This window comes from Palaemon carinicauda, chromosome 42, assembly GCF_036898095.1.
Source record: "Palaemon carinicauda isolate YSFRI2023 chromosome 42, ASM3689809v2, whole genome shotgun sequence".
NCBI lineage: Eukaryota > Metazoa > Arthropoda > Malacostraca > Decapoda > Palaemonidae > Palaemon > Palaemon carinicauda.
The window spans coordinates 25,020,712-25,046,056 of record NC_090766.1 but is presented as its reverse complement, the minus strand read 5'-3'; the positions used below and the strand labels follow the sequence as shown (position 1 = coordinate 25,046,056).

Below are 25,345 nucleotides of genomic sequence, written 5' to 3'. Positions count from 1 at the left end.
GGCACCGTCGTTCAACTAGTTCATTATGCATGTTGCATAAGATTTTTCATAACTCTGACCATCCTTTACATTTAGATTTCTCTGGACAATTCTATCCTGTTCGTAATACTAGGCAGGCAGTTAATTCTAATAGCCAGGCCTTCTCCATCATGAGGCTCAATACTACACAGTATTCTAGAAGTTTTATTCCAGCTGTTACCAAGTTGTGGAATGATCTTCCTATTCGGGTAGTTGAAACAGTAGAACTTCAAAAGTTCAAAGTAGGAGCAAATGTTTTTATGTTGACCAGGCTGACATGAGTCTTTTTATTGTTTATATATGACATATCTGTTTTTGACATTGTTAATAGTTTATATAGGACATGTCTGTTTTGACGCTGTTACTGTTTTTAGAATGATATATCGTTAATTTATTCTCATCATTTATTTATTTCCTTATTTCCTTTCATCACTGGGCTATTTTTCCCTGTTGGAGCCCCTGGGCTTATAGCATCTTGCTTTTCCAACTAGAGTTGTAGCTTGGCTAGTAATAATAATAATAATAATAATAATAATAATAATAATAATAATAATAATAAACCTTCTTTACTCTCCCCCTCCCCACCAACCATCTTCAACACGTGCCCACACATTACTTCTGCAATCTTTACTACGCCTGCAATCTTCTTATATCATAATTTTCCTATCTTTCAAGCAGTGATATTCTTACAATCCATCGAAGCATTCTCATCTCTGCTCTCTTAAGTTTTCCTTCCTCTTTTAAACATTATATTGAAACTTTTTATAATTCTGACCATCCTTCACATTCAGATCTTCCTGGACAGTTCCATCCTGTTTATGATACTAGTTATGCAGTTAATTCTAATAGTCATGCCTTCTCCATAATGAGGCTCTATACTACACAGTACTCTATAAGTTTTATTCCAGCTGTGACCAAGTTGTGGAATGATTTTCCTAATCGGGTAGTTGAATCAGTAGAACTTCAAAAGTTCAAACTCGCAGCAAATGTTTTTATGTTGAACAGACTTGCATAAGTCCTTTCATGATTTATAAATTAAATATGTTGTAATGTTGTTAATGTTTTTAAAGTATTTCATTTTAATTATCATTACTTCTTATATCGTTTATTTATTTCCTTATTTCCTTTCCTCACTGGGCTATTTTTCCCTGTTGGAGCTCTTGGGCTTATAGTATCTTGCTTTTCCAACTAGGGTTGTAGTTTAGCCAATAATAATAATAATAATAATAATAATAATAATAATAATAATAATAATAATAATAACTGCATCTACTCGGCATGCTAGTTTATGTGGCCTTTTTTAATCATTTCCTTTTTTTAACTATATTCCTCTTCAATCTAATTCAATTCTTGCTTTGATATATCCAATATGACTTTATTTATAATCTACACTATTTCCAGATTTCTTTTTTCCAGAGCTGAATATTATGTTTTGCATTCTCAATAGTCTGTACTATTACCAAAGCATTATCAGCACAGAATAATAATCTTATCTCAACTAATTAATCTTTAAAAATATTCTCCAACCTCTTCTATTTTTAGTACCAGGCATGTTATCTGATGAAATAATGACGTTGATCCTATTTGTTGTTAGTATATACTTGCAGCTGCATTAATATTTTTTTTCGTGTGCATTCTTCAAATTTTCTTGAACTTCTGTCTAAAAAGTGCCCGTTTCCACCGAGTTGAAACATTTAGGCCTATTTTAAAGTCTAGAACAGTTTTACAATAAAATACTCGCATTATTTACAACTAATACTGTTCTTTATAGATTTGCTATATCCACTTAAATACCTTATGAAAAAACCTTTTGGTTTCTTTGATTGTTGCTGGCAATTATTTCTGATTTTCTTATATAGCGTATCAAGTTTTTTTTTTTTTTTAATTATTTTATAACACTTGCAATCTTTGTTTTCAATAAACTGTGTAAAGTTGACCATTAACTAACTGAAGTGTAACATAAGAAGATAGTTTAGTTAAAAAGAAATGTGATTGACGTTACATGTCGCCTCCTACTGTATAAAACTTTTAGGTATAACAATTAATTTTTAGAAACTCCATGGTTATAGAATATTATACAAGAATTGTGAATAAAATTCCTGAAGGCTGATGTTTGACCAAAAGAAGTTACTCCAAAACCAAATTTGTTATCATTTAGGAAGGTTTCGAGTAAAAAATAAAAATATAAACAGGTATCTTAAAAAAAAAAACAGTCACTTTACTTAGTCTGCTTTTCATGTAGACCTATTAAAAGACCTGCAGGACCAACGATATTTTGTTAATTACATTTTTTAAGTATCTGGAAAATCATACGACGTAGTTCTTTTTAATTTTCAAATCCGCCATATCATAATAACAGTAGAATAACAGACCATAAAAATTTTAGCAGAGACAAATATAAGTAAAGTAGCACACCTCTATAATAACGATGACAATAAGTTTCTCTCTATAATTCAATTTATTATTTAAATGATCACAATTAATAATTAATTTTAATATTGTGCATTTATTTAATATATACATATGCATATATATGATATCATTAGCAAATTTTAACATGAAGCTCAGCGACCACTTCATATTGCGCCAGGGGTGCCAGTCGTACGATAATTATCGTACATGTACGATTATTTTGGGTCCAGTATGATGTACGATACATACCTTAGGTACATACATATATGTGTGTGTGTGTGTTTAATTAAAAAATTATACTAAATTATATTGAAATAAGTCAATCATGTAACTCCTTAATAATTATATTGAAACTATACGATAATTTTGGTTTAAAACCGACAATTTTAAGGCTCATGTACGATAATCCAGTCGAAACAATCTGGCAACCTGTATTGCGCATTTCTCACGTCTATTTTATATTGTTTTGGCCAGGGAGGGACTGGTACGGATTTTAACTGTCGAATCAGCTGTGAATCTCGTAATTTCTGATGTGTTTGTGTGATTACAAGTGGCATTGCTGTTAAAGCTGTTTCTAAGGAACTAATGAATTGGGTGGATGGTAAGCTTTGCTTATTAATATAGCCTTTTCTATTGATATTATTAATGGATAAATGCAAAGACGGTTAGCTTAGCTGAGTAACGGCAGACCTTGTTCAAAGTAACTTTCGACTTGAGATGTGTCACTAAATTGTAATTCGGGTTTTAATAAATTAAGCTATTTAATTTTAAGCTGTTTAATCCAGGCTTTCATTAGGTTAATCTACTGCTTGTCTGAGACATGTCACATTAATGGGTTGTCTAGCCTAGCTGTGGTTAGCCTACGGATGTTATACTTGTCAAAATTTGACAAGTATGGGGTCTTAGTAATGTGTTGTTTAATGATATTTAGAAAAATGTCGTTATACTGAAGACTGCAATAATATAATGCTTTGTTGCCATATATAGAGAAAAGTGGCATAATACAGTGGTAACGTGTTTGCTTAGCATTCGCATGGCAGCAGATCGATCCCCACCCGGGACCGTGTGTTTAAGTTGTTTACTGGGAAGGCCACTGCTGTGGTTGGGCACCTCAGTGTGGGATTGAGCTTGCCCGGCTGATGTTCCGATGAGCATCTATTCTGATGACACAAACTGAAACCCAACACCTTTAACCTTTGATTTTAGTAAACACCATTTGTTGAATTCATATTAATATTTAATTACCGTAGCTCTAAGAAATGTTCAGTACAGAGTGTTTTGTATTTTTTAATTGAGGTAAAAGTGTCAATGCCAAAACTGGTACGTGTTTAGACACCATGGTGGTCGCCGAGAAAACGAGACTCCTTCCCTATCCGTGTTCGTCGTCACCCATGTTTTATTGTATCTTTGAGTGTGTTGGTTAATAAACTAATGCTAATTATTCACTTACTGGTTTTCACTCTACAATGGCTTGCTATACTCGCAATTAAACAATTTTATTGTTCCTCTTTTCTCATACGCAGGATATGTTGCGCTACATGTGTTAGCTCAGTGGGCGAGTATTTTGGTGGACAAAAAACTAGCAGTAACATTTCCATAGAATCCCACCCAGCCATTACTGCTTGGCAGTACATAGGAGCTTGATGGTTATGTTTCTTTGCAAGCGAAGTGAGTGCAAGGCGGAGCAAAAACCTTTAGATTTTGGTAATATTTCGATAGAGTCTTTACTGGTTTTGCTCTGCCATGCAGTAGCTTCGTTTGCAAAAAGAGAAAAACATCAAGCTCCTATGAACTGGCAAGTGGTAATTCCTGGGTGGGACTATATTGAAATATTACCAAAGTAGCAACCCAACCACCTACCCACTACCCCAAAAATTTGTTATTCATGAAAAAATAAATCAAAATTTGTTCATAATGGACGAATATAGTATCACTTAACGTAGCTCCTTAGTGTTTCTGTGTTTTACCTTACCTAGAGCACCATGACTAATACTAATATGCAAAGGGAATAAACCTAACCTAAGCTTTTTTCAAATGGCTAGTGTCTTTTTGTAAACTATCACACAGGTAAATATTTACCAAAGCCCTTGATTAAACAATTTGTTCATTTTAAAATGAAGACTTATGTCTTATTTGAGCATGTTCCATTGGAAGTGAAAATGCTTATTGAAGATTTTTTCCGTATTTGGGTGATTTGGTCTTGTATTTGACTTTTATCAAATAGAGCTGGTTGTTGACCTGCATTGATGATGATGATAATACGACAAACAGCTGTAAGGCAAGTGAGGGATCTTCCTTGCCACATAAACTACTTATCTGGTTCTTCTCCCCGTGAAAAAGCTTCAATGCACTGCTTAAGCAAAGAGTTTTGTTTGTCATGTACATTCTTGAAGTATCTAGAGAATCGTACAACATACCCCATTTCAGTAGTGAAACCCACACGATCATGACACTCGGAAAAAACCTTTAATTTATTCTTTAATGACTACTGTATATCGTCAGTCCTTTTCCCTCAACTGTTTTCATCGGAAAGACATCTCGGCTCAGTGCTCTGTCTCGACTGTCTTTGAGGCTGCTGACTATAATTGGTGGTTGCAGTTGGTCTTTCTTATCTGTGAGTTTGCCATCTTGCCGGTCATTTATTCAGGGTCAACTGTTAGGGAAGAATTGATTAAAAAAAAAAAACACCTTTGACAGAGAGAGGTTATCTTCCTTCATCCTGCAGTTAAAGGAAATTCCATTTTAAATCACATTTATTCATCTTAAAGAAAACTTCAAACTTACAAAAACTTGAAAGCATTTAGAGAGGGGTGGGATCAAATACATAAATTAATGTCAACTGGCAGGTAAGAGCCAAGTGTATTATTTAATATACAGTATACACCAATGTAAATTATTTGATAGATACGCAGAAAAAAATCATACATAAGTTTATAAACTGAAGTAACTTTCAAAGAGTGAGATAAAGAAGGTACATTACTTCCAATCTTCTTCGATTTCACAGGCTATATAGTCGGTAGCCTTGTTCTCACTACAGGTTTCCTTATGACGAGCTTTGGTAGATCATAATTCTGTTCTATAGATGTTCCTGATGGTCATCTAACCTTTCTTTATTTCTGTCAACCTTGTTCTCGCTTTACTGACTTGCAAGGGATCTAATGTAGACAAGCAAGTCATTTAATTGACGACTGGAATGGTCACTAGGATGAATCCTTCCCTAATCTTCCCTGGTCTAACCAGTGCAAATCTTTTCATTTCATGGAGACGAGTGCAATGAATCCTAATTCATTTACAGGCTAATTAGAGCATGTGACAAGATGGCAGCCAAAAAAATGTAGGGGCACAGCAGTAACAGGAGTAGCCCATGTTGGAGGTTACAGGGCTTGAAGCATTATTGATGCCTCTGAGAATGATCCTAGCTATTAGCAGCAAAAGATCTGTCAACTACAATTGAGATGCTTATACCACAATCTTTTGTCCTTTTTTTTATAAGCCCTTTACATGGTAGGTAGAAGCAAGAATAAATCTAATCTCTAAAAGTATTACACATTTATGGTGGTAGCTTCAGTGCTAGAAAAGTAACTCTGCAAGATTTTCCTACAAGTAGAAAGCACTATTTTGCATATATACTGCAAAATGAAGATTGAGAAAAATGAATAAAACTGACATCAGGAAGTATATCACAATTAAAATGATGAAATACCTTACTCTGGGTAAAATGAAAAAGAAAAACAATTCTCAGTACACTAGCACCAATTATGCAATACACTATCGCAAATTTTTAATAACAAAATACTTATGATAATAAACTACCATGTTGAAACAGGTTCATTAATCAAGTTCTCAAATGGTTAGGAAGTTATGCAGATGAAGAGAGAAAGTTTAAAATACACATTGGAATGAAGCTTGCTAAAGTGTTAGTAAAGAAGTGAATCTAGTTAACTGATTGGCAATCAACTTGTCTACTTACCAAAAGTCAAAGCTTTACAGACATAGGAATAGAACAATTGAAGTTTTAAAGGCAAGGGACAGTGACATTGCCCTATCTAGCAGGACAATGCCCTAATGACTGACCATATACTGTATACACATGATCAGCAACCAAGCCCCTTCTCCACCAGGGAAAAATGTGTGATGTAGAAACTACTGTAATGCTTATGCATTAGTCCATGAGCAAGAATTATACCGTCATTGTTTTGTTTGTATGGTATTGAAAATTAGGTAATTAATTTTTCTCTAGGTTACAACAAAAACATATTGTATTCCAGAAATTTGACAATTTTTTTTCTATGCAAGTTGGAGGCAAAATAGCTGTTATTGTAGGCTAAATAACATGGTGAAATAAAAAAGATTCTATCATTTAATTCTGTATATCTTTCTTTAGATTTTTTTTCATACAGGTTCCTCTTATACACAAGATGCTATGTCAGTTGTCAGACCTGGAAGAGCACGTTACAATAGAGTTATTGAATGTGAAAGAATTCTTTTGAGATTTTTCTTATTTCAGTATTGAACTGCAGCTGGTGAACTGGTGTGGAGATGGCTGTTCATAACCCTCATCAGTTAGGGGAAAGGGATCAGTCGATAATTACTGGATTCGGTCGCTTTCCCTCTGATTTAGAAGATGATGTTGATCTGCTGCTATTGGATGGTCCCCAGGCAACTTCGACAGTTGGGACAAAGAAATCGAGGTAAGATATGTTGGCTCTGTTTTCTTTCTTTCTTTCTTTTTTTTTTTTTTTTTTTTTTTTCCAGAGAATCCTGTTCAGCAAGCTTCTTTTAATGTGTTATGTATCTAGTAAAAATATTTCTGTATGAAATTTTTAATTGCAGGCATTCATCATTTGGCAATATCCTTATTAGAAGATGTTTATACAGGGTCTCCCAGAGATAATTAGCATTGATAGTTTCAGAAATTATAATATCTTCAGTTACAGACATTGCTTTCTTTAGTACAGTATAGGAAGTGTACAAAATGCCAAACAGATTTTATTTCACAAACTATTCATTATACTATGTATGTTGAATGAGATATATGACACGTACCATCAAATACGTCAATTTCAAGGTGTAAGAGCGGGAAAATATTATCGCTGAGCCTTAAGCCAGGTTTGTTCCGTAACCGAAATACAAACCACGCTATTTACAGAGGGTTTACCTTTTAGCGCAGCTGAAATGACGAGCTAATAGTTTTAACGAGTTAGCGGGGGGTGGGGAAGGGTAGCTTGCTACCCCTCCCCCCTCCACACACCGGTTACTTGCTTCACTTCAGTTTTGGCTCGGCGGTGATCAGACGTGTCTGCTCATCGCCCTCGTGACAGCCTTTAATTTTCTGCTTTTTCTTTTCAGTGTGTATGTTGGTTGGAAGTTGACCTTCAGTTACTGTATTTCTTTACAATGCGTACATGCCCTGGAGTTGCCGGTCGTCCTTATGGGACTTTCATGTCGGACGTAAATACGGATCCGCACACCCTCTGCCCTCAATGTCGGGGCTGACGGTGTGACCAGGAGAACATGTGCCGTGAGTGCAGGGAGTGGTCTGCCTCCCAGTGGGAGAGGTTTGGCCGTCGGCGTAAGAAGAAGTCCAAGAGAGACCGTTCTCCTCCGGGGTTAGCCTTGAAGGAGGAAGGTTCTCGGGACTCTTCTTCCGCCGCCCAAACCTCCTCCGAAGCTCCCCCTCGTCCGCCTCCTAAGGAGAGTCGGCCGAGTGGGAGCGCAGGCCCTTGTTCTGTTTCCCTACCTTCGGTGGGGGGAGAGGGCGTCGCCTCCCATAGCGAGGCGGTTCCGCCTCCCATAGCGAGGCGGTTCCGCCTCCTCCTCCGGGGGAGGTTATTGATAATGCCTTATCCAGTGATGATCTTTTACAGATTTGGTCGTCCCTGGGGCTTAAGGGCTTGCCCTCCAGGGTCGCTCTTATTGACTTTGTCTCGTTGGGGGCCGCTGTTAAGCAGTCGCTGGCGGTAGCAGAGGTAGACCCTCTGTCTATTGTCGACGTCGTGGTGACAGAGGCCTCCGACGTGGCTGGGCAATGCGCCGCAGGTGCTGTTGCGGGTGATGGTGCTAAAGGCTCTCCTCCTTCTTCCGTACATCCTTCGAAGGGGGAAGTGAGTCCTTCGGTCTCTGCTGCTGCTCAGCTTCCTTCTGAGGGAAGTGCTTTAACGGAGACTCCCCTTCGGAGGACCGATGGTCCCGACGATCTTCCCTGAGGCCGCCTCCGCCATAAGGCTCACCGTCCGGTACGCCACAAGGGCCTCCCTTCCCCTTACAGGGGGACTAAGAGGCGCCTTTTTGGGTCTTCATCCTCCGGGGGGGACTCTCCTCGTCAGCCTCAACCTACAGCTCCGCCTTCCTTGAACCTCTCTGCAGACCGCTCACCATCTCCTGCCAGATCTTCGCCTTCTGGAGAACTCGTCACCCGACGGGCAATGGTCCCTTCGGGGCTTAGGGATCCTTCCCTTCCTCGAGCAGTGCTAGCGCACAAGCGCTCTCCTGCTCGCCAGCGCTCTCCTGATCTTCAGCGCTCTCCTGCTCGCCAAGACTCTCCTGCTCGCCGACGCTCACCTGCTCGTCGGCTCTCTCCTGATGTTCGCCCCCCTCGCCAGCGCTCTCCTGCTCGTCAGCTCTCTTCCGAGCGTCAGCGCTCATTTGAGGACCATCGCCCTGCGGTCTCTGACCACCCTTTAGTTCCTGCTGAGCTCCCTGCTCACCATCTGCCTGGTCCTGTGGCTACGCAACATCGTGCTGCGCGTGTGTCAAAAACACATGTTCGCCAACGCGCCAGCGATCTCCCAGTTCCTGCTCGTGAACACGCCGCGCCACCTGTCCTTTCACATGACACGCGTCCACCTTCTGCTCGCCAGCGATCACCTACGCGCCAGCGATTACCTCCTCGCCAGCGTTCACCTGCTTGCCAGCGCGCACAGGCGATCTTAGTATCGCCTATTCAACAGCGACAGCTAGCGCGCCAACGTTCTCCAACGCTCCTGAAGGAACATGGTTCGCCAGCTTCTAGCTCGCCATCGCGCGATCGCCCGCCTGCGCATGCTGCTCGCCATCGCTCGCCATTGCACGATCGCCCTCCTGCGCATGCGGCTCGCCATCGCTCGCCATTGCACGATCGCCCTCCTGCGCATGCTGCTCGCCATCGCTCGGATGCTGATCACCATCGCACCCCATCACGCGATCGCCCACCTGCGCAGGCTGCTCGCCATCGCTCGCCATCACGCGATCGCCCTCCTGCTCATGCTGCTCGCCATCGCTCGCCACTGCACGATTGCCCTCCTGCGGATGCTGATCACCATCGCACCCCATTACGCGATCATTCACCTGCGCATGCTGCTCGCCATCGCTTACCATTACGCGGTCATTCACCTGCGCATGCTGCTCACCATCGCACGCCAATGCGTCGACATGCCACATCGCGCCATTGCCAACTTGAGCGACTGCACTCACCAGCTCGTCATCAATCGCCTGTGGATCTACATCGCCAGCGATCTTCCTCACCTACGCGGCAGCGCGTTCCCTCGCCGTCGCGCCAACGCTTGCGTTCGTCGCCTCGGACACGCATTCATTTACCTGCCCACCCTCGCGCCCACTCGCCTGCGCGATCATCCACCTGCGCGCCCGCGCGGGACCATTCGCCCTCGCGCGACCATTCGCCCTCGCGCGACCATCGTTCGCGGCGAATTCCGCAGCCGATGGTAGCAGCAGGAACGCGTGCTCCTAGACGGCACTCGGGATCACCTCCATCCAAACACAGGTTGGTAGTGCAGGACGAGGAGAGGTCAGTACATCATTCTTCCCCACCTTCTTTTCAGGCAGGTACCGTCGTGTCCACTCCAAAGGATCGCCCGATCCTTTTCCCTTTAGCGAGGATTTCGGACTCTGTGTCCTTGGAGCAGCAGACTTGGTTTGGTCCGCTGGCACGGGCGTTAGTGAGTGTTATGAAACCAGCACTCGCCGGCCAGGGTAACAAACCAACGGCTGTCTCTCCTACGCTGAAGAGAAAGAGAGGAGTGGACTTCGTGGTGACTTCCCCCAGGGCGAAGTTGGTTCCCAAGAGGTCGGTCTCGAGGGTCCCCTCTCCTGCACGAGTACTCTCTCCTTCTCCCGTGGACGAGGCCTTTCCGTCCTCAGGTGAGTCCAGTGGGGCGGTAGTCTTCCCCTCGGCACCAGGGGGGGAGACTTCGCTTCAGGCAGGAGAATCGTCTCGTGAGGAAGGGGCCCCTCGAACCTCGTTGTTGGGATCCTGTATCCCTCCCAGGAGGGAACCCAAGGATTCCAAGACCGTCCCTAAATCCTCTGCAAGGATTCGTCAGGAACCCACGACTACCCAGGGGAATGTCCACGTATCACCCCAGGAAGAGATTCCTGGGGCAGGAGACTTAGCTGCCAGCCCGCAGGGAGGAGAACAGCAAGAGTCCGAACATGCCTTCTGGCAGGTCCTAAGCCTGATAAGGACACTTAACAGACTTACGGATCCAGTCATCGCCCCCCGTGAAGGCAAAGACACGATTCTGGATGAAGTGTTTGACGTTTGGAAGGCCCCTAAGACCAGTGCAGCTCTGCCCTGGTCTCGGGGGCTGAAGAGTGCCAGGGCTAGGGCCAACGCTCAGTTCGCACTTCTTGCCTCCTCCAGTCGTTCCACTGCCGGGAACAAGCTCATCCCTCCTCCTCGCCTCCAGCAGAGGAGGTATTTCGAGATCCTGGGTGAGCACAACCTCGCTCTTCCTCTCCATCACTCTGTGGAGGAGCTGGCGAAGGGAGTTCCCCTTGAGAAACACTCTGCCCGGCAGGTGTCGTTCTCGGCGGCAGAGATCCTTAACCACGAGAAGGTCGCTAAGTGTGCCATGCAGGCCACTTCGTGGCTGGACTTCTGGCTAGGATCTCTGGGCATCCCATTGCGATCGGAGGACTTGTCCAAGGAGACCAATAGGAAGGCCCTAGAGACCTTCTTGCTCTCGGGCACCCGCTCCATCGAGTTTTTGGCGCACCAGGTTACCACCCTGTGGGCCAACTCGGTGTTGAAGCGTTGCGATGCTGTGTCCGAGAGATTCCATCCGAAGGTCCCCGCCATAGATGTGTGTAGGCTCCGACATGCTTCCCTTCTAGGGGAGAGCCTGTTTTGAGCCTCAAGACATGGAGCGAACGGCTGAGAGGTGGAGGATATCCAGCACGGACTCCCTCCTCCACAGGGCCCTTACAACTCGGCCCTATAAGCCTCCAGCCCCGCCACAACAACAGCAACAGCCTCGTAAGGCTCCCAAACAGGCACCGGCAGCTAAGAAGGTGGTGTCTAAGCCCCAGCCCTTTCCAGCCAAGGTCAAGAGGGGCGGTAAGTCCTCCAGGGGAGGCAAGACTCTTAGGGGTGGCGGCCGCGGCCGCAAGCCTTAGGGGTGGCAGTCCCCCTGCATGTCCACCTGTGGGGGGATGCCTTCAGCGTTGCGTCCGCAGGTGGCAGCAACACGGGGCCGATGCTTGGACGGTCTCTGTGATTGGCCAAGGTTATCGCGTCCCGTTCACAACATCTCAACCTCCCCTGACAGCGAATCCAGTGTCGTTGAGCTCCTATGCCATGGGATCGGCAAAGGGGCTGGCCCTTCAGGCCGAAGTCGAGACCATGCTCGAGAAGGGTGCTCTCCAGGAGGTCGTGGACGGCTCCCCAGGCTTCTTCAGTCGACTCTTTCTTGTAGAGAAGGCTACTGGAGGCTGGAGACCCGTCATCGATCTCTCAGCTCTGAACAGGTTTGTCAAACAAACCCAGTTCAGCATGGAGACAGCGGACACGATCAGACGCGGTGAGACCACAAGACTTCATGTGTACACTGGATCTAAAGGACGCGTACTTCCAGATCCCAATCCATCCGTCTTCCAGGAAGTACCTGAGATTTTGCCTAGACAACAAGATCTACCAGTTCAAGGTGCTGTGTTTCGGTCTCTCCACAGCTCCTCAGGTGTTCACCAGAGTGTTCACCCTGATTTCATCTTGGGCGTACAGGAACGGCATTTGTCTCCTTCGTTACCTGGACGATTGGCTGATCCTAGCAAACTCGGAGTCGACCCTTCTTTCGGCACCGAGACAGGCTTCTGGATCTTTGCCAGGATCTGGGGATCGTGGTAAACCTCGAGAAGTCCTCTCTGCAGCCGTCCCAACTACTGGTTTATCTAGGCATGCTAATAGACACCAATCTCCACAAAGCCTTTCCATCAGACGACCGGATAGCAAGGCTGAGGAGGGTGGCGGAACCCTTCCTCAGGCGAAAAGAACTCCCCGCCCAATCGTGGTTGCGTCTCTTAGGCCACCTATCCTCCCTGGCCCGTCTGGGTGGGGGGTGCACGTTCTGAACCAGAGGCCCTCAGGCCTTTGGTCAGAATCAGAAAAGTGCCTACACATCAACCTGCTAGAATTGAACGCCGTCTTTCTGGCTCTTCAGCAGTTCCAACGGTCCCTGGCGGATCACTCCGTGGTGGTGATGAGCGACAACACCACGGTAGTGGCTTATATCAACAAGCAGGGAGGCACTTTTTCGCAACAGCTATCCCATCTTGCAGTAGAGACTCTGAGGTGGACCGAAACCCACTCGATAACACTATCAGCTTGCTTCATTCCTGGCAAGAGGAATGTGCTCGCCGACAGTCTGAGCAGGGCTTCGCAGATAGTGAGTACCGAGTGGTCTTTGGATCCTCAGATAGCCAACAAAGTCCTGACTTTGTGGGGTTCCCCGACTGTGGACTTGTTCGCGACAGCCTTGAACTTCAAGCTGCCCCTGTACTGCTCACCAGTCCCGGACCCCAAGGCACTCTGTCAAGATGCTTTCTACCAACGGTGGGACAACATCGACGTGTACGCCTTCCCACCGTTCTGTCTGATGAGAAGGGGGCACAACAGGACCAGACTATCGGTCAACTGTTCCATGACTCTGGTAGCTCCGCTATGGCATCACGCGGAATGGTTTCCGGACCTTCTGCAACTCCTGACGGAACTCCCAAGGGAGCTTCTTCCACGACACGAGCTTCTCAGACAACCCCACTCCGGCGTCCCTCACAGGGCTGTAGCCTCGCTTTGGCTTCACGCCTGGAGACTATCCAGCATCTCCTCGCGGAGAGAGGCTTTTCGCAACAGGTTGCGGAGAGAATGTCTCGGCACCTGCGAAGGTCCTCTGAGGGAGTCTACCAAGCAAAGTGGAGTGTCTTTTGTGGTTGGTGTCGTGGAAGGGGTATCTCTCCACTCGATGCCACTATTCCAGCAATAGCGGACTTCCTCGTGTATCTGCGAGAAGAAATGCGCCTTTCTGTCTCGGCAGTGAAAGGCTATCGCTCAGCCTTAAGCTTGGCCTTCAGATTGAAGGGCGTGGATATTTCTTCATCGTTAGAAAACTCTTTACTCATACGTAGCTATGAGCTTACCTGCCCCCAGTCGGAAGTGAGACCCCCTCCTTGGAACGTGGTTCGAGTCCTCAGGTCTCTTCAGAGACCTCCCTTCGAGCCATTACGCCAGGCCTCCGATTGCCACCTGTCTTGGAAGACGGCTTTCCTACTCGCCTTGGCTTCGGCCAAGCGAGTTAGTGAACTTCATGGTCTCTCGTACGACATCGCCCATTCAAGGGGATGGGGGGAGGTGACGTTCAGGTTCGTCCCTGAGTTTGTGGCCAAGACTCAGAATCCTGGAGTGCTGGATCCTCGGTTCGACTTTTTCAGGATCGCGAGTCTCCGTTCTGTAACAAGCGACCCAGACCAGCTGCTACTATGTCCAGTGAGGTGTCTGAGGCACTACTTGAAGAGAACGGCTGCAGTCCGTCCTCATGTGCGAGCTTTGTTTGTGAGCACAGGCAGGACAAAGAGGAGGGTCACCAGGAACACCATCTCAGCTTGTATTCGAAGGGTTATCCACCATGCCCTGAATCCTGACCCTCCTCCGTCACGTCGCCCTCGGGCCCACGATGTCAGGGGTATTTCTACATCCCTGGCCTTCAAGAGAAACTTCTCTGTGACGCAGGTACTTCAAGCTGGGGTCTGGAAGCGTCAAACGACCTTCACAGCCCACTACCTGCAAGACGTGACCCACAGGAGCCTCGATACGTTTTCTATCGGCCCTGTGGTGGCTGCACAACAGCTGGTCTAACCTCAGGCTCCTTTATGGACAAGTAGCAGTAGGTTGAGGGCGTTGTTACCCGGTCTTAGTCTGCGTGAATGAAAGAGTATGTCTGACCCTTACTTCTTTCTTCAGTCTCCCCTCTCTTGGGGAAGCAGCATCCTGGTCCTCGCATAGCTGACCTCGACCTCTGCAGGTAACCCATGCTTCTTTGTGCTCCTAGTATTAAGCTTAATACTGTTGCGTCTCCCATACCCTGACGAGGTGGTATGGGGAACGTCCTATCCTAGAATTCCTATCTGAAGGTCTCAAGGTCAACTTCATAGGACGAGTCACACTCTCCTCCTCACACTGCTTATGTAGGCCACTCGTTCCTAGCGATGCTAGGAACTTGTGAGGTACAGGGGCTCCCTCTCTCTAGTGCTGCTCACTGAGGGATCGAGCTCCCGGGCAAGCCGAAGTCAGTAAGGCTGGGGACTTTCCACCCTTCCTAAGGGGTAAGTCACCCTCTGTAAATAGCGTGGTTTGTATTTCGGTTACGGAACAAATGACAAATTCGAAGATAATTTGTATTTTTCCTAACCATACAAACCTTAGCTATTTACACATATGTGCCCGCCATCCCTGACCCCCAAGTCAAGTCCTACCTCTAAGTGAAGTGAAGCAAGTCACCGGTGTGTGGAGGGGGAGAGGGGTAGCAAGCTACCCTTCCCCACCCCCTGCTAACTAGCGCGGGGGTAATTAACCCTCGTTAAAACTATTGGCTCGTCATTTCAGCTGCGCTAAAAGGTAAACCCTATGTAAATAGCAAAGGTTTGTATGGTTAGGAAAAATACAAATTATCTTCGAATTTGTCATTTTTAAACTGAAGTAACTAGACCTCTTCTCCTTGTGGGAACTCTCAGCCCTGATCAAGAGCTTTGAGCATTCTTGCCTACCCATAGAACTAAAACAACCATTTTGGAGTGTGATTAAGGTTCTAAGATCACTAAAGATGGCACCTTACGAACCTCTTCCTAAAGCCTCCGATTGAGACATTTTAAAAATGGCCTTCCTTCTGGCCCTGGCCTCATCTAAGAGTGAGTGAGTTGCACGGCTTATCTTGTTTCACACTCTAAGGGGTGGAAAGATCTGTCTTTTTCTGAAGTTCCAGAAGAGTGGCAAAAACCTATACAGTAATCCATCCATTGTTGACAACAGATTTGATTCATTCTTTATCTCGGCTATCAGAGAAATAACTGGTGATTTGGACAGTCTATTACTTTGTTTTGTGAGGTCTGTCTGATGTTACCTTAACCCTTTTACCCCCAAACTATTTGGAACTTTCCAACCCTTAACCCCCAGGGTTTTTTTTTTTTTTTTTTTTCAAGCACATTTTGCTATATATATTTTTAAAATTGCCCTAACAGCCTTAATTTTTGTCATAGAGAGGTCAGGTTGGTCTCATTCTTTTGGAAAATGCCTAAAGTTTCACAAAAAGTTATCAAAAATATGCAAAAAAAAAATGTAAAAAGCAGTTTTTTGCAAGGACGTACCAGTATGTCCATGGGGGTAAAGGGATGAGTTTTGTGAAACGTACCAGTACGTCCTTTTGGGGGTAAAAGGGTTAAAAGAACTGCTCCTTTTTGTCCTGATGTTCCTAACCTATTTTTGAGTACAGAAAGAGAGATAAAGAATACTATCTCTTTTTGGTTATTAAAAGTGATTCTTAAAGCCTATAAGTCCTCGGGAGAAGCATCGCCAGGCTCTTCGCAAAATCCACCAGTTGTGCAAGTCCTTAGTGCTGGAGTCTGGAAGAGACAGATTACAGTACTGCACATTTTCTCAAGACTGCCCACAGATCACTTGACACTTTCTCTCTGGGTCCTATAGTTACTGCCAAACAAATCTTTAAAAAATTTTTGCTCGTCCTATCCTTATGCACATATCTCATCTGGAAATATCCGCATTGAAGAAACACTTAAGGAAGTAAGAGACCTTTTGTGATGTTTAATTCTTGGAAATAATTTTGAAACATTAAAACTAAATTGTAATTTTGCTCTGGTTGTGTAATCCTTGTGGAGGTTGGACTGTCACTTACTGAAGACTGACTTCTAGACCTCACCTCTCTTACGAGTCGGTCTCAGAATGTCGTCTTTTTATCTGGAATAGGGGTTAGACAGACACCTGCCTGCCACAGGGGACTTTCTCCCACTTAAGGAAGACTCCCCATATAAATAATAAGGGTCTATATTTGTGTAGGAACAAACTAAAAATTTTAAAGATAATTTGTATTTTGGACTCCCCAAGAGAGATTATTTCACCAATTGTTCAGCTGGACTCTACAAGGCACTAGAAGAGTTGGAAGACCTAGGCATACATGGCTGAGGACTATGAATTGGAAGTAGGAGATGATGAGTGGAGAAGTATTGAATTAAAAAGTTCAAGATAGAGACGACTGGCGAAATGTAACCGAGACCCTTTGCGTCAATAGGTGTAGGAGGAGATGATGATGAATTTGTATTTTTCCCAGCTATACAAATTGAAGCCATTTATTTTAATGCCCTGCCTCATCTACCTGGCTAGTCTTGACCATGAGGTAAGTGGAGCTGTATTGCTAACTCAGCCGCTTCTCTCCATTGCTGCTCATCAGAATCCCACAACTTTGTTAAATCTGGTCATAACTAAATGACTTAGGAGTAAACTCGTATAAATAACTCAGGTTTGTATTGCTTGGAAAAATACAAATTATCTTAAAAATTTGTAGTTTCTACATGCAACTGCAGAAGAGATGACCAGATATGACCTAACACAACTTGGTCATTATTAATAGATAGATCACTGTGAAAATTAAGATCTGATATTATGATTTGGATTGTCTCCATAGAATTGGTTTGTGGCCATTTTACTTAGAATAATAAAATAAATTCAGTTGTGAAGAAAGTAATATATTTTGATTAAACAAATTTGGTAAAATATAGTTCATATTTTCTTACAGTTCTTCACACAGTTTTCTCTTGGGTAGAGTCAAAATATTTATAACTTCATAGTTATAAAGTTATTAACTGCTGAAAAGATTCTTTAGTATCATTTATTGTGACTGTGTTTGATATATGTAAACTCTTTTTACACAACGTCTTTCCACAGACACGATGTTCTCCAGGATTACGTAGGTTGCTTAGATGAAGACAAGATGGTTACTTTGGAGAATGAACCTTGCTCCCTCACACAGGTGCCATGTCTTATTGATATGTCTCAACATGTAAGTAATTCTTTTATTTTTTAATCTTAACTTCTTTTATAGCTAGTAAACCCATCTATTTTGAATTGGCTAGATTGCAGTAGCAGGTCCCTAGACAGGGCAATTCTAATGTCAAACCACTGCTGTGGTGGTTGAAGTATGAACCATCTCATTGCTTTGCATATCAGCAAGAGTCGTCCCTTAGCTGGGGTTGTAGTTGTTAGTTTGCTTGCATTTCCATTTCATATTAATTTCATTCTTGTTTTTTAAGCTTTGTATCTTAACCCTTTTACCCCCAGGCTATTTGGAAATTTCCAACCCTTAACCCCCAAAGGGTTATTTTTTTCCCAGCACATTTTGCAGTATATTTTTTTTGAATTGCTCTAACAGCCTTAATTTTTGTCATAGAGAGGTCAGGTTGGTCTCATTCTCTTGGAAAATGCCTGAATTTTCTCAAAAAATTATCAAAAATATGAAAAAATAAATTTTTATAGCATTTTTTTGCAAGGATGTACCGGTACGTCCATGGGGGTAAACGGATGGCTTTTGTGAAACGTACCAGTACGTCCTTTGGGGGTAAAAGGGTTAAGCTGACTTGACTTTTATTTCTCCATTTGAGCCCTTTATAAGTGCTACTTTACAGGCAGTTTCCATGTTTGCTTCTTGTGAGCCTTCAAGCTTATTCCTTGCTTGATTTTACATTTTATTTATGGTATAATTACCTGTATGTACTAATGTAGTGATTGACATTTCCTTTTTAAATAAAAAGTCTGCTCTTGACATTTCCTTTTTAAATAAAAAGTCTGCTCTTTTACAAAACATGGCATGACATCAGTACCTTTGCCTCCAATGAAGTGACAGAGTCAAGGAATGTAAAGACTCCAACTCTGTCCTGAATTTTAGTTTTGCTGCATCGTAAGACTTGCACATCACACTCCTACACCGGCGTATTATGCTACGTCACGTCATTTATACTAAAACTTCTCCAGTTTGGAGTTATCAGCCATTGTATGTAGCAGAAATTCATGAAAGGCTTACCTCGTTGAAAAAAATACCTAGAACTGGTCTTAAGAAAAATATAATTTGCGTGGAAACTATTTTGACATTACTGACAAGAGATGGCACTGTAGGTAACTTAGGTAGCAGATATGTTTTTATATGTAGTGGGGTCTTGCAAAGGTGTTTTTAAGGTTTAGGAAAGATAGACTGAAGAAAACTGAGCATTTGTTTAAGGGTTTTATTTTACAGTTACATTCTAAATGAATATACAGTAATTGTTTTAGCAATATGCATTTGTATGAAACATTACCTTTAAAAAAATTGATAGTATAACAAGTTGTGGTTTAGGTTTGGAAGTCATGTGGTAAATGAGCCATCTTACTTGGATTTTTTGTAAATAAATTTGCTATATTAATTTTCACTGCAGGACCTTGTTTCACAAGTACAATACTCTCTCTATTTGTCAGACACTTCATTCCCAGTTGTCTTCAATGAAGGAAATCTCTGGACCATCTGATTTAGGCAGTAGAGGATGTACTACATCCGGGTCATTAATTAATGTTGCTGGAATGAGTGGTGAGTTGTTGAAGTTTTCTTTACTTTGATTGTTTTTGTAAAGTATAGAAATGTCCCTTTGAAAGAAAGATTTATGTCATTTTAATTTTCTTTTAAGAACTAAATTTAGTTTTTCGTTGCTGTCATTTAGTTGCCTGACTATTAGAACATTTCTTTTTCATTGTTTTCAAGTTTTGCCATAATAGGTTTAAAAAATAAAGCTCTTTTGCACTTAAGTACAAAAGCTTGTATGCTGTACAGTAGTCTTATTTTTCATGAGAAAATAGTTAATTTTTTGCTAATACTTGTATTTGTTTCATATACTTATATATTTAAAGAATGTCCTGTAGGTTACTACTCTAATCTTGGTTCATAAACAAAATGCATTTGCAGGACTTTCTGCCAGCAAGTTTCTGGTTGACCACACGCGGCTTTCTCAATATCATTGCGAAGAAGTAAATCATGTTCCGCCTCCTAGTGTTGTATCAGAAAGAAATGGTGGTGGCCCATCAAATGATGCATTATCAGGTATTTTTCAATATTAATCTTACCCGATAATCATGTAGCTGTCAACTCTGTTGCCGACAGAAATCTACGGTCGGGATACGCCAGCGATCGCTATACAGGGGGGGGTGAACACAACAGCGCCATCTGTGGTCAGGTACTCCAGTACTTCTTGTCAACACCACCTCAATTTTTCCTCTGTCGTGCCTCCGGCTAGACCTACATGGATACGCTGTTGATTCTGGAGTTATTGCTCACGATTTGGTGATGTATTTGCTCTAGAGTTTAGCCTTCGCTATTCAGGAAGCTTTATCATTAGCTTAGCAAGTTTTTGGAATTAATATGATTTAATTTTGGTGACGAAGAGAGTATGAACTCTCTTTCACTTTTAAATGGCCGACCCTTCCCTTAGACGGAAGTGTTGGTGTCGAAGAGAGTATAGACTCTCTTTCTTAATTTTGCTTAACAAAAGTTATAGATTTATTTTATATCTCTCCGCCTTTTATAGGCCTCTTCGATTAACTTCCTTTTATTATAAACTTATTAAAATTAATTTTTATGTTTGTTTATATTCGACCTTTCCTAATAGTAGGCGGTCTTTTCTTGGAACCGAAGTTAATTAACATTGAGCCCGTCATTTCGTTTTTACCTGTTAACATATGCTATTTTAATGTTTTTGAAAGAATTTCTTTGATAGTCTCGTACTGTTTTCAAAGTTGAACTAACGTTTTGTTTTGTCTCTGCAGTTGTTGACGTTCAGAACGTTCAACTTGCGCTCTATCGTTACGATAGAGAGAGAATATTCACGGTTTCACGTTGCAGTAGAGTAAACCGATTCTAGCGTTTTGTTCATTCTTTCTTAGCTTAAATGGTTTTAATTCTAATAAAGGAACTTTTTATTTGGGAAATCTTTCAGTTTTTTTCCTTTAACAATAATATGTTTTAACGATATATATAATTGGGCTCATCTCTCAGGTTCTAAGTCAAGAGAGAGAGAGAGAGAGATAGAGACGGAGGGAGAGAGAGGAGGATAAACGTTTCGTTCAAGCGGGTAACGTTGTTATCGTTTTTGCTCTTCTCCCTAGTCTCTTTAGGGGAAGAAGGTAACGTTTCTAGAGTTTTATTCTTGTTCCCAGGCTTTATGCGGTGAGAGATTTTAAACGTAGTTTATTTGATCTAGTGTTTAGTCTCTTTTCCAGCCACTGAATTATTTATCTTTCATTATGTTTTTCTGTTACATTGTAATACTGTTTTCGCAATTACTAACTTTTAATGAAGGATAGAATTGCGTGTTTCAGGTACAAACCACTTAAAGTTTCGAGTTCAGTGAAATAAGTGCAAACAGAAAATCAAAAGTGATAAAGTGATAAGCGCAAAGTGTTACAGTGTTGCGTTCGAGGGTTCGTCTGTTCGTGCCAGTTGTTCGCCTAGTCTGGGACCTCTTACAAGCTCCCAAGCCCAGGGGAGAAGTAACGTCGAAGGACTTATGGGTTCCACAGGCCTTGATCGACGAACAGACTTTTCCCTCCGTGGTTTCGGGTGTAACCAACTCACGTAGCCGACGTGATCACCCCACCCACACAAAGACGAGAGAGCCCATTTATTCCTCGTCTGCGGAAGAGGTTTCTCGCAGAAACCATGGACCAAATCTTGCAGCTTTTAAGTGCAAGTCGGTCCCTTCCGCTCAAGTCCAACTCCTAGGTGGAGCCATTAGCACTGGGTCAGTTCGGACTTGCTGCAGTACGACAACTGCACACCTCCCAGAGAGGCAAGGTGGTACCGCAACAGCTGTTTTAGACCCTCAGTCTCAACGGACAGTAGCTCCGTTTGTTGTTGTCTTTCATAGACCCTAGTGGTCTATGCTGCAGACAATGCAGTCTCAGCTTGCGGTTTTGATGCAGGAGTTTCAGGCAGAGAAGGTTAGCACACCTCCTCCTGCGAGCGCTCCTCCACCTCTGCGCAGTCCACCCTGCCAGACGTATGATGTTGAGGCTCCTCCTGCCTCCATGCGTGAGCTGCCGCATTGGGAGTTGCCAGGTACCAGCGCTATGCAGCAACCTCCACTTTCCTTGAGGCAGGAGCCTCTTGCTATGCGGCAACCTCCTCAACCCTTGAGGCAGGAGCCTCATGCTTTGCAGCAACCTCCTCTAACCATGAGGCAGGAGCCTCATGCGTTGCGGCAACCTCCTCCATCCTTGAGGCAGCAGCCTCATGTGTTGCGGCAACCTCCACCATCCTTGAGGCAGCAGCCTCATGCTATGCGGCAACCGCCTCAACTCTTGAGGCAAGAGCCTCTCTCTGCGCAGCTACCTCCTCAACCCTTGAGGCAGACGCAACTCTTGAGGCAGGAACCTCATGCTATGCGGCAACCTCCTCTAACCATGAGGCAGGAGCCTCATGCTATGAGGAGCCTCATGCTATGCGGCATCCTCCTCAAACCATGAGGCAGGAGCCTCATGCTATGCGGCATCCTCCTCAACCCATGAGGCAGGAGCCTCATGCTATGCGACATCCTCCTCAACCCATGAGGCAGGGACCTCATGCTATGAGGAGCCTCATGCTATGCGGCATCCTCCTCAACCCATGAGGCAGGAGCCTCATGCTATGCGGCAACCTCCTCTACCCATGAGGCAGGAGCCTCATGCTATGCGGCATCCTCCTCAACCCATGAGGCAGGAGCCTCATACTATGCGGCATCCTCCTCAACCCATGAGGCAGGAGCCTCATGCTATGAGGAGCCTCATGCTATGCGGCATCCTCCTCAAACCATGAGGCAGGAGCCTCATGCTATGCGGCAACCGCCTCAACCCATGAGGCAGGAGCCTCATACTATGCGGCATCCTCCTCAACGCATGCGGCATGAGCCTCATCCCTTGCAGCATGAGTCTCATCCCATGCAGCATGAGCCTCATACCATGCAGCATGAGCCTCATCCCATGCAGCATGAGCCTCATCCCATGCAGCATAAGCCGCACGCCATGCAACATGCTCTGCTTACCTTACAGCACGCTCTACATACAGCATGCTCTGCATACCTTACCGCATGCTCCTCAGTCACACATCTTTGGTTGTTGCCAACTCACTAGACTGTCAAGCAGTTTCATAACGTTGCCTTCTAGTCTGCTGCTTTTGCACCAGTGAAACCCTCACTGAGAGAACTTAGCTTTTCTCGGATATGGTTCCTGTAGATGAGAAAGTGCTATTCTCCCTCCTTCTGATATTCCCTTGAGGACTCTGTCATTTGGAGAGGAGCCTTTAGCTGCTTAGCCTCCTATGGACTTTTATTTAAGCATAACATGCTTCCAGGGAGGGTAATGGTTCCACTTCAGTCGCTAACCCCGTCTGTTACCACACCTGCTCCCATAGACCTTGAGCTTTGTTGCAAGACATGCAGTCCAAGCTTAGTCCTTGTTAGAGGATTTTTTGTTTACGGAGTCAGTGTGTCACTGGGAAGACATTCAACAACCAGCAGAAGTGACTTGTTGTGACGCAGTGCGGCAACCTCAGCAACCCGATAAGGAGTTGTCTGTACGACCCAGACAGTCTAGACAGCTTCGGGTTGTCGCTGTACTTCCTCGCTTCCCCATGGTTGACAGTTCACAGACTGTGCAGCAGTACCATGATCTTGTGTCCGGCTCCGTCAGACGACTGGCTTTTTAGAGCTCCCACAAGTCGTCGCTGTCTGGAGATTCTCAGATGGACTATGGATCTGACCAAGGAACTGGGCCTCCTGGTCAATTTTGAGGAGTCCCAGCTCGTCCCATCCCAGACCATTGTCTACCTGGGTATGGATCTTCAGAATCGAGCTTTTCGGGCTTTTCCGTCGGCCCCAAGGATCTACTAAGCCCTAGAATGCATCCAGAGCATGCTGAGAAGGAACCGATGCTCAGTCAGGTAGTGGATGAGTCTAACAGGGACACTTTCATCGCTGGCCCTGTTCATCGAGTTAGGGAGACGCCACCTCCGCCCCCTTCAGTATCATCTAGCGGCTCACTGGATAAAGGACATGACGCTAGAGACGGTCTCAGTTCCTTTTTCCGAAGAGAGGAGGTCTACTCTCACGTGGTGAAAGAACAGCTTTCTTCTCAAGGAAGTCTACCTTTGGCTGTTCAGAAACCCGACCGCCGTCTCTTCTCTGACGCATCAGACACGGGCTGGGGTGCGACTTTGGACGGACAGGAATGCTCGGGAACATGGAATCAGGAGCAAAGGACACTTCACATCTATTGCAAGGAGCTGTTGGCGGTTCATCTGGCCTTGATAAACTTCAAGTCCCTCCAGCTTAACAAGGTGGTGGAGGTGGACTCTGACAACACCATAGCCTTGGCTTACATCTCCAAGCAGGGAGGGACTCATTCGTGGAAGTTGTTCTAGATCGCAAGGGACCTCCTCATCTGGTCATAAGATCGAAAGCTCACGCTGGTAACGAGGTTCATTCAGGGCGATATGAATGTCATGGCAGATCGCCTTAGCCGGAAGGGTCAGGTCATCCCCACAGAGTGGACCTTTCACAAGAATGTTTGCAGCAGACTTTGGGCCCTGTGGGGTCAGCCAACCATAGATCTGTTCGCTACCTCGATAACCTAGAGGCTCCCGTTGTATTGTTCTCCAATTCCAGACCCAGCAGCAGTTCACGTGGATGCTTTTCTGCTGGATTGGTCCCATCTCGACCTGTATGCATTCCCGCCGTTCAAGATTGTCAACAGGGTACTTCAGAAGTTCGCCTCTCGCAAAGGGACACGGCTGACGTTGGTTGGCTCCGCTCTGGCCCGCGAGAGAATGGTTCATAGAGGTACTGCAATGGCTGGTCGACATTCCCAGGACTCTTCCTCTAGGAGTGGACCTTCTACGTCTACCTCACGTAAAGAAGGTACACCCAAACCTCCACGCTCTTCGTCTGACTGCCTTCAGACTTTCGAAAGACTCTCAAGAGCTAGGGGCTTTTCGAAGGAGGCAGCCAGAGCGATTGCCAGTGCAAGGAGGACATCCACTCTCAGAGTCTATCAGTCTAAAGGGGAAGTCTTCCGAAGCTGGTACAAGGCCAATGCAGTTTCCTCAACCAGTACCACTGTAACCCAGATTGCTGACTTCCTGTTACATCTAAGGAACGTAAGATCCCTTTCAGCTCCTACGATTAAGGGTTACAGAAGTATGTTGGCAGCGGTTTTCCGCCACAGAGGCTTGGATCTTTCCACCAACAAAGATCTACATGACCTCCTTAGGTCTTTTGAGACCTCAAAGGAACGTCGGTTGTTCACTCCAGGCTGGAATCTAGACGTGGTCCTAAGGTTCCTTATGTCATCAAGATTTGAACCTCTCCAATCAGCCTCTTTTAAGGACCTCACATTAAAAACTCTTTTCCTCGTGTGCTTGACAACAGCTAAAAGAGTAAGTGAGATCCACGCCTTCAGCAGGAACATAGTTTTCACATCTGAAACGGCTACATGTTCCTTGCAGCTCGGTTTTTTGCTAAAACGAGCTTCCTTCACGTCCTTGGCCTAAGTCGTTCGAGATCCCAAGCCTGTCCAACTTGGTGGGGGACGAAC

At 44.5% G+C, this 25,345-nt stretch overlaps 1 protein-coding gene across 1 annotated transcript in view; it reads left to right on the top strand.

Annotated features, from left to right (window-relative positions):
- The first annotated feature begins 2,909 nt into the window (after window positions 1-2,909).
- Window positions 2,910-25,345, top strand: part of LOC137633221 (centrosomal protein of 192 kDa-like) — an 88,988-nt gene continuing 66,552 nt past the window's right edge. Inside the window, exons 1-5 of the mRNA XM_068365390.1 lie at window positions 2,910-3,031; window positions 6,938-7,121; window positions 17,648-17,762; window positions 19,208-19,316; window positions 19,689-19,823. Of these exons, the coding sequence (XP_068221491.1) occupies window positions 6,970-7,121; window positions 17,648-17,762; window positions 19,208-19,316; window positions 19,689-19,823 (511 nt within the window). The 5' untranslated portion in view covers window positions 2,910-3,031; window positions 6,938-6,969. The remainder of the gene's footprint in view (window positions 3,032-6,937; window positions 7,122-17,647; window positions 17,763-19,207; window positions 19,317-19,688; window positions 19,824-25,345) is intronic.